The following is an 18,053-nucleotide window of genomic DNA, read 5'->3' as shown; positions in this document are numbered from 1 at the left end:
TTTCTGAAGAATCATGTGACACTGTTATAATGGCTGCTGAAAATTACATTTTAAAATATATTAACAGTTATTTAAAATTTTAATTTTGTGTATAAAGATGTGTATAGTAGTTATCAGTTTCCTGGACTTCAAAAGAAATCCAAGATCTAACCTTCTAATGTTTTCTGGCCCTCCACAGATGATGGGGATCAAGGTAGCGAAGGCAGTGGCCTGTCAGCAGGCTGAACACATGGTGTGGCATCATGGACCAGTTTGTGTCTGTTTTGGGTAAAGATGGCCATGCTTTGCTCATTGACTGCAGGTAAGTAGATTTGCCAATTCAAATTCTTCTGTCACATTAGAATTAATCGGTCATACTTAGTTACTAATTTGTATATGCAAAAATAATATCAAAACATTTATTAAAGGGATACTCCACCCCAAAATGAAAATTTTGTCATTAATCCCTTTCCCCCATGTCGTTCCAAACCCGTAAAAGCTTTGTTCGTCTTCGGAACACAATTTAAGATATTTTGGATGAAAACCAGGAGGCTTGTGACTGTCCCATTGACTGCCAAGTAAATTACACTGTCCAGAAAAGTATGAAAGACAGAATAGTCAGAATAGTCCATCTGCCATCAGTGGTTCAACCGTAACGTTATGAAGCGACGAGAATACTTTTTGTAAGCAAAGAAAGCAAAAATAACGCAGTGTAAAAAATAAGCAGCGTGCGCTCTTCTGTGTCAGCAATGCTGCACAGATGCACTATTTTCATTGATCTATATTTTTATATATAATATATATATATATATATATATATATATATATATATATATATATATATATATAAATATATATATGGTCTACATTTTTATAACTAATCAGTGTACATTAATCAGAATATATATATATATGTGTGTGTATATATGCATATGTGCATTCTGTACAATCTTGCATTGAGAAGCCCAATTCCCACAATGATTAACATTTTCAATAAAAAGGGTTTGTGTAACAAACTTGCTTTTATTGACTTAATTAATAATGCTAATGATGTTTACATGCAATAAGCATAAGTATAGCGTATGCATAGCAAGTACATATATAAATAATGTACTTATATATTAATGTGAAGATGAAGAGTGTTTTGTTTTGTTTATATACAAGGTACAGTAAGCATAAGTATAGCATTCGTTTAGCAATGACGTGTGTGTACTTAATATAAATAAAGATATTTCCAAAATAGAAATAATGAAAGCTCAAAATGTTTTGATTGTGAAGATGAAGAGCGTTTTATGACATTAAGAATTTTATTTTAATATTATTTAAACTTTTTTTGTATTTACCTTTATTCTCAGTGGTGATTCTCATTAGATTCTCGTGAATGTAATACATTATTTTATTTACATTTATTATTTTAATTGTATTTAAATCAGCAGAATTTGAAGACCGCATAACTAGCATGATGTGTACTATAGCTCTATCTAATGAGTTCTAGAGTGTGAAAAGATGTTTAATTTTTAATTTTTGTTTTTGTTCTTTATATCTCATTTTTATTATTCTTTATATATTTGTTTTGTATTCTGGTTGTGTGTGTAATTTATTGCTATGACTGTATCCCCTGTGAATGTTATATCTTCAATAAAAAAATAAAAAAATAAAATAAAAAAAAGAGTTCTGGAGTGTGTTGCCCCCTGCTGGCCGCACGCTGAACTGTCCCGGAAGGCGTTTGTTCAGGGAGGAGCCAGAGCGCAAATCAGCAGTAAGCGCAGCAGGAAACACTGCACTGATAATCCTCAACCACTGTGTCCATACACAGACCTCGAAGGCGAGGTCAACTCAATTTGAGTTTGCTGTTCTTCACCGCCTGCTGTGGTTTCCCTCTTCACCTCAGGATAATTGCGCAAACCCGCTTGAATCGTGGACAGTGCCGGGACATTGGGCCGCGGTGAATCAGGTGAGTCCTGCCCGGGCCCGTCGACTGCTGCCCGGCCACAGGTGTTTCCACTCACCGACTCTATGGATGTGTCTCAAAACGTACTGAGATGTTTAGATAGCGAGCAAACGAATATTCATATAATACCTACAAATGCTGTCTAGCTAGGAAGCTCACGAAGTGTTGAGGCACAACCAGTGAATTCTAACTTACAGCTCTGTATGAACTTAACATATGTTTTTGTAATGGGGTACAAGCTGTCTGTTTGCAGATGAATCTGTTGTTTAATCTCTTCTTTTGCATTTTGAGTATTGTCCAGCTAACTAATGAATAACGTTCAGACTAAAACGAAACTAACACTTAGTTCTGACCTTGTTCTCCACGGTTGTCCACACTATCATGAAACTACAGCTCTCTGAATGAGAGAGCAGAGAATGTGTTATTAGTTCTCTAGTTACTCCGATCAGCAGCTGGAAAGCAGATATATGTCCCGTACTGTGAACATACTGTCTCATACTTTCAATTGTGTTTCAATATTTTACTAGCATTTACCTCATTAATTTTGTTAGTTGCACAAAACAAAAATTATCCCAGATGGAGACTCAGATATCAAACTTAATCTAATAGCACTCGATATATCAGCCATTTTATGTGTGTGTGTGTGTGTGTGTGTGTGTGTGTGTGTGTATGTGTATATATATATATATATTATACACACACTTGTTATTTATGCAAAATAGTTTCTAAATGCTCAAAAGAGAATTAAAATTTCTGTCTTGGGCTCTGTCTAATTGTTAAACTAAGTTACTTGACCTGTAAATACTATTATTAGACCCCACAAATGGTTGTATTATCAGTAGGTCGGATAATAAAGAACCGGTTTAGTTAAAAGGTGAGGATAGTTGCTTGAATACATTGATCGGCATGATTATTTATCTGTATTAGTTCAGAGACTATAGTGTTGCACCTGACTTTGAGTGTAAAGTTAAAGTGCTTTGGTAAGGACTGGGGAATTGGCTGTCCTTGGCATAGATTGGTGGAAGGCTGCCCCACCGGTCTGACAGGTTGAGAATCGAGAATGATGAAGCCTCTGCCTTTCAGACTCTCATGTTGCTTCACTCTTGTTCCTGATGTCAATGTTTCCCTGGTTTGTAAAGCGACTAAAGTTGATTCATTAGCCTTCATAGTTAATTTGTGGATTAAACATATTGTTACCGACTTTGGCTAACAGTTGTGCCATAGACAATAGCGAGATTAGGACCGTTGGCGTCATCTGTAATTAATCTTGGGTCATTTAATTCAGAAGCTGCCTGTAATGTATGGCCGGATTGAGCTTTGCCCTTGTGGAGAGCCAATGCAAAGTACTTGTACAGTGTGATCTCGGGTAACACATTTAAAATTGTGACAAACTAGACTTCGTTTCAAACCCTTCATGCTTGTGTTGACACAAGGATTGACCTGAAATACGTGTCAGAGAAGGATGTTTTTGTGAAACACAATGTTCAAAAAAATCCACATTTTAGTCTACCAGGATGTCTTAAAATTTTTTCCCAAAAAAAAAAGTTATGCATGCACTACCGTTCAAAACTTTGGGGTCAGTATGATTTTTTTTTTATACAAAAGTTAATACATTTATCGAGCAAGGACGCATTAAGGAGCAATTATGCATCCATTACAGGAATAAATTACTTGTATTAAAATAGAAAAGTCATTTTAAATTGAAATCATTTCACAATATTACTTTGTGTTTTTGATCAAATAAATGCAGCCTTGATGAGCACAAGAGGCTTCATTCAAAAACAAAAAATTAACCGACCCTTTTTTTGAACATTAGTGTATGAATTGCCTTGTTTGACACCTGTTTGCTTCAAAGTTAATGCAGCTAGGCTGCTCTATTTAGGCCACAGTTTTAATAAGAATGTTCTTGCTCATTCGCATGTCTGTTGTTTCATATTTTATGTCTCTGAGGTCCAGGGAAATTGAACTTGTTGCCATCAGTTAATGAAGAGCTGCAGATAGATGATGACTGTTTACAGAAGACTTTAGGTGTGGTGGCACTCCGCCTCGGTATTTACCTTTTACCGGACTTGACATTCGAGCAGCAAATGTCAATCAATTGATCAATCAAACGTATCAATTGCAACTAGTTGGTTACCAGTCTGATGTATCACTTTGAGATGTTCGAGTGTAAATGTGGTTTTTATGCTTCACTTCATGGCCCTTCTCAGAGAAGACAGGAAAGGCTTGAGTTTGGGGACTGACATCCTGTGGCGGGACACACCCCATAGCTATAGACAAGATCTTATTTTTACATTTTCACAGAGAGGAAGAGAAGGTAAAGAAAGGCTTCTCACTTCCACAGCAACAAACGGTTAGCGTGGGTGATAGCATGTAGGGAGAGATCAGCTTTACAATGACCAGTAAGAATGAGAGGAAGTTCATCCAACACTTCCTCATCCTGTCCAGCTGTTCTTTTTTTTTTTTTTAAGCACTATGAACTTTTGTCTGTTGGATGTCTGACTGGAATGAACAGTTTTGTTCAAACAAAAATGTCTGTCGTCTATGATCTTACTCGCAGGTCATATGTTGAGTGTAAAGTTAAAGTGCTTTGGTAAGGACTGGGGAATTGGCTGTCCTTGGCATAGATTGGTGGAAGGCTGCCCCACCGGTCTGACAGGTTGAGAATCGAGAATGATGAAGCCTCTGCCTTTCAGACTCTCATGTTGCTTCACTCTTGTTCCTGATGTCAATGTTTCCCTGGTTTGTAAAGCGACTAAAGTTGATTCATTAGCCTTCATAGTTAATTTGTGGATTAAACATATTGTTACCGACTTTGGCTAACAGTTGTGCCATAGACAATAGCGAGATTAGGACCGTTGGCGTCATCTGTAATTAATCTTGGGTCATTTAATTCAGAAGCTGCCTGTAATGTATGGCCGGATTGAGCTTTGCCCTTGTGGAGAGCCAATGCAAAGTACTTGTACAGTGTGATCTCGGGTAACACATTTAAAATTGTGACAAACTAGACTTCGTTTCAAACCCTTCATGCTTGTGTTGACACAAGGATTGACCTGAAATACGTGTCAGAGAAGGATGTTTTTGTGAAACACAATGTTCAAAAAAATCCACATTTTAGTCTACCAGGATGTCTTAAAATTTTTTCCCAAAAAAAAAAGTTATGCATGCACTACCGTTCAAAACTTTGGGGTCAGTATGATTTTTTTTTTATACAAAAGTTAATACATTTATCGAGCAAGGACGCATTAAGGAGCAATTATGCATCCATTACAGGAATAAATTACTTGTATTAAAATAGAAAAGTCATTTTAAATTGAAATCATTTCACAATATTACTTTGTGTTTTTGATCAAATAAATGCAGCCTTGATGAGCACAAGAGGCTTCATTCAAAAACAAAAAATTAACCGACCCTTTTTTTGAACATTAGTGTATGAATTGCCTTGTTTGACACCTGTTTGCTTCAAAGTTAATGCAGCTAGGCTGCTCTATTTAGGCCACAGTTTTAATAAGAATGTTCTTGCTCATTCGCATGTCTGTTGTTTCATATTTTATGTCTCTGAGGTCCAGGGAAATTGAACTTGTTGCCATCAGTTAATGAAGAGCTGCAGATAGATGATGACTGTTTACAGAAGACTTTAGGTGTGGTGGCACTCCGCCTCGGTATTTACCTTTTACCGGACTTGACATTCGAGCAGCAAATGTCAATCAATTGATCAATCAAACGTATCAATTGCAACTAGTTGGTTACCAGTCTGATGTATCACTTTGAGATGTTCGAGTGTAAATGTGGTTTTTATGCTTCACTTCATGGCCCTTCTCAGAGAAGACAGGAAAGGCTTGAGTTTGGGGACTGACATCCTGTGGCGGGACACACCCCATAGCTATAGACAAGATCTTATTTTTACATTTTCACAGAGAGGAAGAGAAGGTAAAGAAAGGCTTCTCACTTCCACAGCAACAAACGGTTAGCGTGGGTGATAGCATGTAGGGAGAGATCAGCTTTACAATGACCAGTAAGAATGAGAGGAAGTTCATCCAACACTTCCTCATCCTGTCCAGCTGTTCTTTTTTTTTTTTTTAAGCACTATGAACTTTTGTCTGCTGGATGTCTGACTGGAATGAACAGTTTTGTTCAAACAAAAATGTCTGTCGTCTATGATCTTACTCGCAGGTCATATGTTACTCATTATGGACTTTGTTACATTGAGTACCTGCAATATCTTTTATGACAGTCTTGACTTAATCACAATACACAGGCCTGTCGGTCCAGAGCTGTGTACTATGCATTGCACCTAGTCGATGATATAAATTTGTTTTTATGCCTTACCTTTTTTTGTTTCATGTCATGCGTTGGCTTTTTATCTTGCATCATTTTAGTACAGGTATTCTGCTGCATAAATTCCAGCTATAGTTGCAAATAAATAAAATAAAGTGTTCAATATTGTTGATAATATATATATTTTTAAAATGTATTTTGTAAATAACTGTTAACAGTTATTATAACAATTTAATTAAAGCAGAAATATTTTTTGACACACTGCAGTTGAAAAGATATATATCTGACAGTATTTCGTTCCTGAATTAATCAACCGTTTAAATTATTCGGTTCAATCGCAATGACTCACTTATTAACAGTGATTTGCTGCCACCTGTTAATTTCACATTTTGGCTTTTTCTTTCTTTTTTTAATATCGAGATAGAATTTTTTGTCAATATCGCACACCCCTACCCCTCACCATGACTTTTAACAGAGGAATCTCTAATGCCGGGTTCAGACTACATGATATTTTTTTTGGTCACTGTGTCAGATTACACGATTTTGACTCCTAAAGTCGTGTCGTGGACACGAAACATGTCAGACTGCACGTTGCTTCCTGACCATTCATCGCGTGCTGTCTTTAACGACGCATGTGATGTCATCGAGAAGGCGGAACTAGCGACTGACTTCCGAAAACAAGAGTGTAAACATTGCTGAAGCGCTTCCGCTATAGTTCGCCAGCATTTTTTTTTCTTTGTTCTGTCGTGGTAGTCCCTCGATGACACATCATACAGGCAGGAGTACTGTTGCCACAGCTCCACGAACCTTTCCTCCATCTCATAATTCCACCTAGCAGCACCATCATCTTTCTTTCGTTTTGCCATGTTTGAAACCGGTGTATGAAAGAGCTTCTGGGTTGCTATTGGTCAACGTCACCAATGTGACGGAACTCGTCGTGGACGATGGAAACAAAATTAAACATGCTAGTCTTTCTGTTGTGATGTCATGAAGCATCGCAGACGCGGAATCGATTGTCATCCACTATGACACACTACACGAGCTGAAACAATGGAATCTTGCTTCCCGACGCCCATTGTCATTTTACGTCAAGCAAATCGTGGCAAAATCGGGCTAAAATCATGTAGTCTGAACCGGGCATAAACATATTGATTCTTCTTCAGCAGTATCACCGTTTACTGCAGAGTAGGGCTGGGAGAAATGGGCAAAAAAATTATCACGAGAAAATTACATTTTTTAATTACAATTAATTGTGGTTTTTAAACTACTCTTTATGGTCAGAACTTGACAAACACTTCACGCTTTTGAATTCGTTACACTTTTCCAGTCATTTTTCCTTAACAAAATAAATATCTTAATAGAAAAATGTATTTCTTAGTTTCTGCATGTTCTAATGATTGATATAGTTTCAAATCATGAATCAGATTTGTGTTGCCTGACTTTGATGCGTATCTTCAGCAGTTTGCAGTGCAGGCTGCAATATTAATATTACATTTTTTTGTCTCTTAGAAATGCACATTTGACAGTAGCTTGAGTTGGCAGTAGTAGTAGTAGCTTGAGTTAGGATGCAGATGTAAATTTATGTTCATCATTAAAAACAGGAACATCTGTAAAAATCGTAACAACCTAATAATTTCAATTCTGACCGTTTTATTAAAATTATTAAAATATGGCACCTCAATAGCATGGTAAAAATGTAACCGTATTGTTTCTGGGTATTTGTATGAAAAACAGTAGTCTAAATACATTTAGTATAAATGCACAAACGCTGTAGCTTAATCACAAAACATACTGTAATTATATTCCATTATTCCTTTAATACATTTAAAACATGTCTACGTTAATGATATAATAACGATATGAATATCCCACATTTCTGCCACAATACCATGGTGCAGTTAGTGTTACTACAGTAAATCCATGGTAAATGATGGAGATTTGTAGATTGAAAAGCTTCCTGGCTGTCTCGTTGCTCACAGTCTTACTCCTGTTTGTCAGTGCTGTTTCATCTGGCTTTAATCTAGTTTAAATCACTGAGTCATTTGTGTTCTTCGCTGAATTGAAGCGCTTCACACTGGATCTCACAGCGCTGTTTAGTGGTCGTGTGACTGAGACTTATCAGCACATCTGCTCTAGTGAGCTTGCACTGCGGTGCTGTTTGAACTTTGAGCCGAGCGGATAAATGCTCCGTGTGATGGCGTTCAAATGAGTAGTGCTGTTTCATTGCACTTTTGGTTTATAAACATTGTATTGAACATTTATCGAACTCTTGTTACCGTTTTATTGAGAAATTATATTGCAGTAATTATCGTTATTGTTTTATCGCCCAGCCCTACTGCAAGGCTTTCAGAATTGCCTCTCTAAAAAAAGCTTTGAGGGTTGTTTGTGCTTTAGTAATTAAGCTAGTCATCGAGAAGGCGGAACTAGCGACTGACTTCCGAAAACAAGAGTGTAAACATTGCTGAAGCGCTTCCGCTATAGTTCGCCAGCATTTTTTTTTCTTTGTTCTGTCGTGGTAGTCCCTCGATGACACATCATACAGGCAGGAGTACTGTTGCCACAGCTCCACGAACCTTTCCTCCATCTCATAATTATTTCGTTTCGCCATGTTTGAAACCTGTGTATGAAAGAGCTTCTGTGCTGCTATTGGTCAATGTCACCAATGTGACAGAACTCGTCGTGGACGACGGAAAAAAAATTTAACATGCTAGTCTTTCTGTCGTGAAGCATCGCAGACGCGGAATCGATTGTCATCCACTATGACACACTACACGAGCTGAAACAATGGAATCTTGCTTCCCGACGCCCATTGTCATTTTACGTCAAGCAAATCGTGGCAAAATCGGGCTAAAATCATGTAGTCTGAACCGGGCATAAACATATTGATTCTTCTTCAGCAGTATCACCGTTTACTGCAGAGTAGGGCTGGGAGAAATGGGCAAAAAAATTATCACGAGAAAATTACATTTTTTAATTACAATTAATTGTGGTTTTTAAACTACTCTTTATGGTCAGAACTTGACAAACACTTCACGCTTTTGAATTCGTTACACTTTTCCAGTCATTTTTCCTTAACAAAATAAATATCTTAATAGAAAAATGTATTTCTTAGTTTCTGCATGTTCTAATGATTGATATAGTTTCAAATCATGAATCAGATTTGTGTTGCCTGACTTTGATGCGTATCTTCAGCAGTTTGCAGTGCAGGCTGCAATATTAATATTACATTTTAAACTACTCTTTATGGTCAGAACTTGACAAACACTTCACGCTTTTGAATTCGTTACACTTTTCCAGTCATTTTTCCTTAACAAAATAAATATCTTAATAGAAAAATGTATTTCTTAGTTTCTGCATGTTCTAATGATTGATATAGTTTCAAATCATGAATCAGATTTGTGTTGCCTGACTTTGATGATGCGTATCTTCAGCAGTTTGCAGTGCAGGCTGCAATATTAATATTACATTTTTTTTGTCTCTTAGAAATGCACATTTGACAGTAGCTTGAGTTGGCAGTAGTAGTAGTAGCTTGAGTTAGGATGCAGATGTAAATTTATGTTCATCATTAAAAACAGGAACATCTGTAAAAATCGTAACAACCTAATAATTTCAATTCTGACCGTTTTATTAAAATTATTAAAATATGGCACCTCAATAGCATGGTACAAATGTAACCGTATTGTTTCTGGGTATTTGTATGAAAAACAGTAGTCTAAATACATTTAGTATAAATGCACAAACGCTGTAGCTTAATCACAAAACATACTGTAATTATATTCCATTATTCCTTTAATACATTTAAAACATGTCTACGTTAATGATATAATAACGATATGAATATCCCACATTTCTGCCACAATACCATGGTGCAGTTAGTGTTACTACAGTAAATCCATGGTAAATGATGGAGATTTGTAGATTGAAAAGCTTCCTGGCTGTCTCGTTGCTCACAGTCTTACTCCTGTTTGTCAGTGCTGTTTCATCTGGCTTTAATCTAGTTTAAATCACTGAGTCATTTGTGTTCTTCGCTGAATTGAAGCGCTTCACACTGGATCTCACAGCGCTGTTTAGTGGTCGTGTGACTGAGACTTATCAGCACATCTGCTCTAGTGAGCTTGCACTGCGGTGCTGTTTGAACTTTGAGCCGAGCGGATAAATGCTCCGTGTGATGGCGTTCAAATGAGTAGTGCTGTTTCATTGCACTTTTGGTTTATAAACATTGTATTGAACATTTATCGAACTCTTGTTACCGTTTTATTGAGAAATTATATTGCAGTAATTATCGTTATTGTTTTATCGCCCAGCCCTACTGCAAGGCTTTCAGAATTGCCTCTCTAAAAAAAGCTTTGAGGGTTGTTTGTGCTTTAGTAATTAAGCTAGTTTTAGTAAAAAATGTAGCTCTTTGTATGGTGTGGATATTTAAACAAACCTGTAACCCTACGTATAGGACTGGGCATAACTTGTCCCACACTTTGTGCTTTTCTAATACTCCGCTTAGAAAAATACAATTTTCTACTCCGTTATTTTCACCTGACAGATGATAAGACTGGTCCTTATTTTCCTATTTGGAAAGTGCCTTTTCGAAAATGAAAAATCTGTATGTAAAAATCTAGATTTTACTACTTGATAATCATATGCTTCCCACAATAATTTGGGGATTTTGTTCTATGCTTGTTCTATCTAGACGGATGTCTTCATGTTTTAGAGCTGCAGTTTAATCAATACTTCCTCTGCTAATGTACCATGTCATTTTATATTCCACTACCATGAATCTGTCGTCTGTATGGTTGAACTGATTACGCCGAGTATTTCTATGGCGGCTGCTTAGTTCCACATACCGTTTCTCCTTAAAGTCTATGAATTCTCCACACAGGCCTCCTACCTCTAATTTAGACAAGCTACAGCCACAACTCCCACATCAATGCCCTCACATGCTCCTCCGCCATAATTCCTCCCAGCAGGATTCAAAACAAAATGCAGTTTATTTTTTATACCGCTAATTAACTTGGGATTTGATGGATGAAGGTGTAATATTGATCTTTGAGGACAAAATTCTCTGAAGCTGCTTTACGAAATGCTCCCAATGATCAATGTGGTGTTCAGAGATTTGGGACTTTCTGGCCTCTTTAGTTGTGAATGAATCGCGTCTTTTCTCCTGCCTTCACTCCATTCCAGCTCTCCTGCTGAGAGTTTTCCCTCGTAAAGCCAAGCTCACTCTTAAGTAGCAGACCTCCCACTTTACCATTGTCCCTTAAGCTAAGCTTTACAGACTCTCTCTTTTTTTTTTAGTTTGTTGACTGGTTCCTTCAAGGTCCTGTAATCCTTGGATTTCTGATCTTAAAAATAAGGAAATGGGAGCTCTTTTCCTTCTCTGGAAGCGTTTGTAGACGCATGCTTGATGACTAAATGTTCTTGGCTAATAATGGTGATAATCACAGAAATATGTGTCTAAGCCGAGTGGGGCAACTGAGTCACTGGGAAGGTTATGCTTGGAAGGGATTGATTTGGGGTAGGAAAAAGTTCCCTTTTCCTGTTGATATGCTGATGTGATCAGCCTGGAGAAAGTGTTATAAATTATGAGGGCATTCTTGTCTAGACATGTTCTCAGGGCAGTTCTAATATGATGTGACGTTAATGTTACCTGGACATTAGGGCTGTGCGATTAATCGAAATCGTCATAAAATCGTGATTTTGAGCTTGCGCGATTTCTAAATCACTTTATAGCACGATTTTCCGCACCCCCGACCTCCCGCAGTATGCTATCCGTACCAATCGGCACGAGAACAGAACAGACCGGGCAGGCATACAAACGTAACGCCAGGTTCACACACTCCGTCTGTGGTGCGTATTTTGTCCGCGCCCATGTTAACGGATAAGAGTGTTCACATTGCACCCGATTGCGGTCCGGCAGTGCCGGCTTTTTAGCTAGATTTGAAACCAGAAAGTGCACTTTTAGATAAACAAGGCAATAATAGATGCACTCGTGGTGGTAGTTAAAGTTATATTTATTGAGTTTAAATGGGAATATGTATATGAAAGGTTGTATTACTGTACCGTGATAAAAGAGAATCACAATGCTGAAAAAGCATTTTCAGAAACAACGTTTGGATTTGAAATGAAAATAATGGATAAATGTTGTGTTTGTGGTAAACCGCCGCGGATCAGGAGCGGACTGCAAACGCGTCCTGTGCAAAAGCAAAATGAGTCCGTGCTGCTTCTGCACCATATACACATACTGTATACGCACTGCAGACGGAGTACGTGTGACCTTGGCGCAACAAATCTAGTTCAACATCTGAGGCAACGCCACAAAGAGCTCTATGACCAATGCATGGCAAAAAAAAAATCCCTGGACATGGGATTTTATTTATTTTTTCTGCCATATGTCTATTCTAGAGACATTTTGTTACACATTTACTTTGTGATTATTTTGCCTTATGTCTGTTCTGGAGACATGTTACAGCTTTTTGATAAAGTTCTAATTGGTTTTCTTTTAGAAATATGTTTCAGATTCACACTGAATGCATTAATGACTGTAAAGCATGTCTGTGTGTGTCAAAATCGGGATTTTAAAATCGAAATCGCAAAATTGATCAAATCAATTTTTTTGTCCATATCGCACAGCCCTACTGGATATACAGTGGGGCAAATAAGTATTTGATACACTGCCGATTTTTCAAGTTTTCCCACTTACAAAGAATGGAGAGATCTGTAATTTCCATCGTAGGTACACCTCAACTGTGAGAGACAGAATCTAAAAAAAAAATCCAGAAAATCACATTGAATGATTTTTAAATAATTAATTTCCATTTTATTGCATGAAATAAGTATTTGATACAATAGAAAAATAGAACTTAATATTTGGTACAGAAACCTTTGTTTACAATTACAGAGGTCAGACGCTTCCTGTAGTTCTTGACCAGGTTTGCACACACTGCAGCAGGGATTTTGGCCCACTCCTCCATACAGGTGTTCTCCAGATCTTTCAGGTTTTGGGGCTGTCGCTGGGCAACATGGAGTTTCAGCTCCCTCCATAGATTTTCTATTGGGTTCAGGTCTGGAGACTGGCTAGGCCACTCCAGGACCTTGAAATGCTTCTTACGGAGCCGCTCCTTAGTTGCCCTGGCTGTGTGTTTGGGGTCATTGTCATGCTGAAAGACCCAGCCACGACCCATCTTCAATGCTCTTACTGAGGGAACGAGGTTGTTGCCCAAAATCTCGCAATACATGGCCCCATCCATCCTCCCCTCAATACGGTGCAGTCGTCCTGTCCCCTTTGCAGAAAAGCACCCCCAAAGCATGATGTTTCCACCCCCATGCTTCACGGTTGGGATGGTGTTCTGGATTTTTTTTTTTGATTCTGTCTCTCACAGTTGAGGTGTACCTACGATGGAAATTACAGATCTCTCCATTCTTTGTAAGTGGGAAAACTTGAAAAATCGGCAGTGTATCAAATACTTATTTGCCCCACTGTATGTTACTCTGAATGCAGTTCTTATTGTCATTTAATCAATGTCAAAGACTCTGACTGAATGTTTTTCTTCTTGTTTTGCTTGCCTGCATCCTGGTAGCCTTACTTATTTTCTGTATGTATGTGCATGTTTTATGTACACACATGTAGAGCGTTATGACTACTTCCCCTTATTAATATGTACCATGGTAACCATAATTTCTGTAGTTTAGGAAGTTTTTTTTTTTTTTTTTTTTAAATTCTCTTGTGCTCATGAAGACTCCATTTACAATAAAAGTACAATAAAAAATGTAATATTGTGAAATATCATTAACTTTTTTTCAATATATTTTAATGTAATTCATTCTTCTGATGACGAAGCTGAATTTTCAGCTGATTTGGTGCTCAAGAAAAGTTTCTTATTATCAATGTTGAAAACATATTTGTTTCATATATTTGTGGAAACAGTGTTTTTTTTTGTTGTTGTTAGGTTTCTTTGATGAATAGAAAAAAAGCATGTATTTGAAAAGAAAACATTTTGTGACATTATGAATATCCTTAGTATCACTTTTGAATAAAAGTTTTAATTCCTTAAAAAAAGAAAATACTGACCCCAAAGTTTTAAATAGTAGTGTATCGTGCCATAAAACGGTGTGGGCCGAGTTATGTGCTGAAGTTTAATACTTAAGTTTCTGGTTAGGTTTAGTTTCAAACAAATGTGAGTTATAATAATTATGATGCTTGCTGATGGTTACCGTTGTAACATTGTTTTTAAGATGCATTAAATGGAGCAAAATAGCCAATGGCGACTTTGTTTCTGCCCACAACAAATCCAAACAGTTTCAAGCTTCAGGTGAGAGAAACTCCCATCCATTTACAGGTTATTGTGTATTGTTATAGTCTGAGTGGTCTCTTTAATGCAAAGCAGGTAGCAACTCTCCTTTTTCTGTCCATTTGAATTTGGCTTCCCCAGAGCAACAGGTGTTTTCATCAAGGTGCTGTTTGCTCAGATGAGGGGGAGGGACTGTAATAGCGTTCAGCTCCGAACAAAAGCTGCTTCAGTCAGGACTGCAGAGATCCACAATCTCCCTGTGGGGGCTGGGCAGAAAGAGAGGAATCAGGAGTGGTGAGGGGGGGTAGTTTCAGTCAAACAGCACACAACTCCTTTCTTGGAATTCCTGATCCTATCAGATCCGTGTTTTTTTCCCCTTTTTTTTTTAAGTGGAATACACACACAACCCTGTGTGAAGTCTTAAGTTATGCACCCTTTACAGTGCTTCAGTTTGTGTCTTTTTAAAGGCATAGTTCACCCCAAAATAAAAATGGTCACCCTCATGTCATTCCTAACCTGTATTACTGAATTTGTTGTGTGAAACACAACAGAAGCTGGATAATGCTCTTTTTTTCATACAATGAGTATGAATGGTGACCACAGCTGTAAAGAGCAGTAAATTATGGGTGAACGATCGCTTTAAGTCTTGATTATTACTTTTTGATGTTTTTACATTATATGGTTTTATTTTTGTCTGAAAAGCCTCTGATTAACCCTGTACCCCTCCTCTCATGTCAGGTGGCTGAGGAGAAACCGTGAGAGGGCAGCGTGAGCTCCCTGTTCATCCAGGGACGATGAAGAGGTTCAGGCGTCATGGGCATGAGTCTCAAAGGGACAAGCACAAACAGGATCTCTATCAGTTCAACAAGGTGATCAAGCCCACATCTTCTGTTGGAAGTTTGTTTTGCTATTACACGTACACAAGACTGGTTTTGTGCTATTTTAATAGGAGCTCTGTTTTTGATTTATAATTAGTGAACGCATTTTTAATGATTATTTTCTGGCATTTAATGTATTTTATGTATATTCATCATTTTTTGAACAACCTCAGAGCAGAGTTCATGTGAAGCAGCATTTAATGTAGCCAGAGATGCTCGGAGACACTGAAAACAATGCATCATGAGGTGCTCGCGTATAAAAGAGTACAGTGCTGTGTTTCACTCTGAAACATGCAGCATGTGTATTTATTTTGATAATTAATGTATTTACTTTAATAATTAAATCATAGCCTTGATTTAATAATTGCACTAAACCATAATGCAATTTTGGTGTGATTTTGATTAATCATGTAGCCCTACAATTTGGATGGATTTCCGAGCTCTTTAGAATTGAATTGCCTTCCCTGTGAAGGATGCATACCATGCTGCCTTATAATTTGCCCCCAAAAATGAGGCATCTTTAAAGGCACCATAGTTGTAGGCCTATATGTTCCATTTTGGAACAGACTTTGAAACAGTGTGACTATGATGTCTTTAAAATGTAAGCTGCCCGTGTAGTAAGTGTTTACCAGAGCCAGTGTGTGTAAGACATATAATATAACATTTCATACTCTCATTTCTCCCCTCTCTGCTTTAGACTGTAGAACATGGCTTTCCCCATCAACCCAGTGCTCTGGGATTCAGCCCCAGCCTGGAGCTCCTGGCCATCGGTACCAGATCAGGAGCAATCAAACTGTATCCTTAAACGAACAGAAGACATTTCCACATTTTGGGTTATTTGTGTATAGCGTAACTCTTGACTAGAATTATCTCATTCCATTTCCCTGTCTCTGAATCCTGAGGGCAGAGTGACTACAATGTGATATGATAATGTACTGAGATTTCCTGTAGCTCATCTCGTGGTTAGTGGCTCAATGGTACACACCCATCTTGCAGGTATATTGAAAGGCGGAACAGTTTATATTAGTGCGTAGCGCTGAGAATGCATGTCCATGTAACATTTTTTCCCATACTATTGCATAATTTTCTCTGTTAGTCATTCACAGAAGAGGAAATAATAGAAACTAATAACTTGTATGTGGCCAAGATTATGTGTCTGGTATTTAATCGTTTTTTTGTTTTGTAATTTAATATATTTGATGTATTTTTGTTTTATTTAAAAACGCAAATTGAATGTTTAGTTTTTTTTACTTGCCATAAAAACAAGGTTCTGTGTGAATGGTTGCCATGTGTTTCCTTAACCAGTTCTCAGGTACGGAACTCCAGGTGTGGAGTTCATGGGACTGCATGACGAGAATGCGGCAGTTACACAGGTGCACTTCCTGCCAAACCAGGTACGGCTTTGAACTTCAATCCTGATGCCTTTTGATCTCACCTGGAATTTTTTTTTTCCCCCGTTCAATCTTTGGGATTCGGTTTTCAGTGAATCAGTGGGTTTGGGTGAGGTGGTTAAAGTTTTTTTATTACATTTAAAATTAGGGTTTGTATCAATAAAATATTATGTAGTGGTATGAGTTTTTATATCACATTAGCTGTATATATGATTTCAACAAAAAATTATCCCCAGTGAATTAAATACATTTATATTTTCTTTTTATTTGGAAAAATAGATGTTGTTTTTGTCTATTTTTTTTTTTTTTTATTAAAAAAAAAAAGTTTGCAGGTAGGGATGGTAACATTATTGGATGACAACAGTCTGCACATGTGGACGCTTCGGGCCCATAACGGCATGTCCGAGTTGCTTGAAATCGGACGTTTCACTCTCTCTGGTCCACCTGGGTGAGTCAGGAATGCGCACCTACAGACTCACCTCAGTCTAATATTATCATGCTTGAAGATATTTTTATGAACCTGCTGGTATGCTCATGCACACACCCAAAGAATGAGACATGAGCATTGACTCACACTGAACCAGACACTGATGCTCACTTGTGCTCTGAATCCATACATAGATGTATGCATACTGTCAGCTGACTTCCATGATTTCAAAGTAGCTTTTTTTGCAGCCTATGATGTCATATCCTATCCCCCCATGAATGATTATTCCTCCTAATACTTTTGTTATTATCCAGTAACAAGTGACAGGACATCATGATCTCTCGGGCTGCATACGAAATCGCATACTCGCCGAGTAGGTACTTCTAGTATGAATGTAATCCAGATGTACTATATTCATCATGTTGTCCTTGTCATGTGACCTACCAGCATCCATTGCGTTGCTTCACTGCCATTCACAAATCCTATCCTGTGGCATCATGTGATAGAAAGGTTTCCATCAGATGCTCACTTCTTGCCAGAAATAGTTGTCTATCCAGGAACTTTTTGCCTTCTGTTTTATGAATACTGTGAATTTGTACATATTGCGATTCACATACTGTTTTTTTTGCCTACTATATAATATGGAAGTATGCAATTTCAGATGCAGTCTTGGATTTTATATCTGTTTTGTTATGCTGGGTAGCCCTAACCAAAAATAAATATCATTAGTCTAATCACCCACTTCACATAGCAGCATATTAAACATCAGATATGTTCCGATGGAGCCACATTTGTATGAAATTTGTAATCATAATTTTTATACATTATATTGTTTTTTTGTATTGTATTGTATTTATGCCTAAAAAG

At 37.5% G+C, this 18,053-nt stretch overlaps 1 protein-coding gene across 3 annotated transcripts in view; it reads left to right on the top strand.

Moving 5' to 3' along the window:
- The first annotated feature begins 1,719 nt into the window (after positions 1-1,719).
- Positions 1,720-18,053, top strand: part of LOC107581590 (LLGL scribble cell polarity complex component 2) — a 28,670-nt gene continuing 12,336 nt past the window's right edge. For all 3 annotated transcript variants that reach the window (XM_016267215.1, XM_016267213.1, XM_016267214.1), the window contains exons 1-5: positions 1,720-1,933; positions 15,229-15,359; positions 16,066-16,163; positions 16,681-16,762; positions 17,092-17,207. In XM_016267215.1, coding sequence (XP_016122701.1) covers positions 15,285-15,359; positions 16,066-16,163; positions 16,681-16,762; positions 17,092-17,207 — 371 coding nt within the window. In that variant the 5' untranslated portion in view covers positions 1,720-1,933; positions 15,229-15,284. The remainder of the gene's footprint in view (positions 1,934-15,228; positions 15,360-16,065; positions 16,164-16,680; positions 16,763-17,091; positions 17,208-18,053) is intronic.

This window comes from Sinocyclocheilus grahami, unplaced genomic scaffold (genome assembly GCF_001515645.1).
Source record: "Sinocyclocheilus grahami isolate Dianchi unplaced genomic scaffold, SAMN03320097.WGS_v1.1 scaffold36.1, whole genome shotgun sequence".
Taxonomy (NCBI): Eukaryota; Metazoa; Chordata; class Actinopteri; order Cypriniformes; family Cyprinidae; genus Sinocyclocheilus; species Sinocyclocheilus grahami.
The sequence above is the reverse complement of the archived record's forward strand: the minus strand, read 5'-3'. Positions and strand labels throughout refer to the sequence as shown.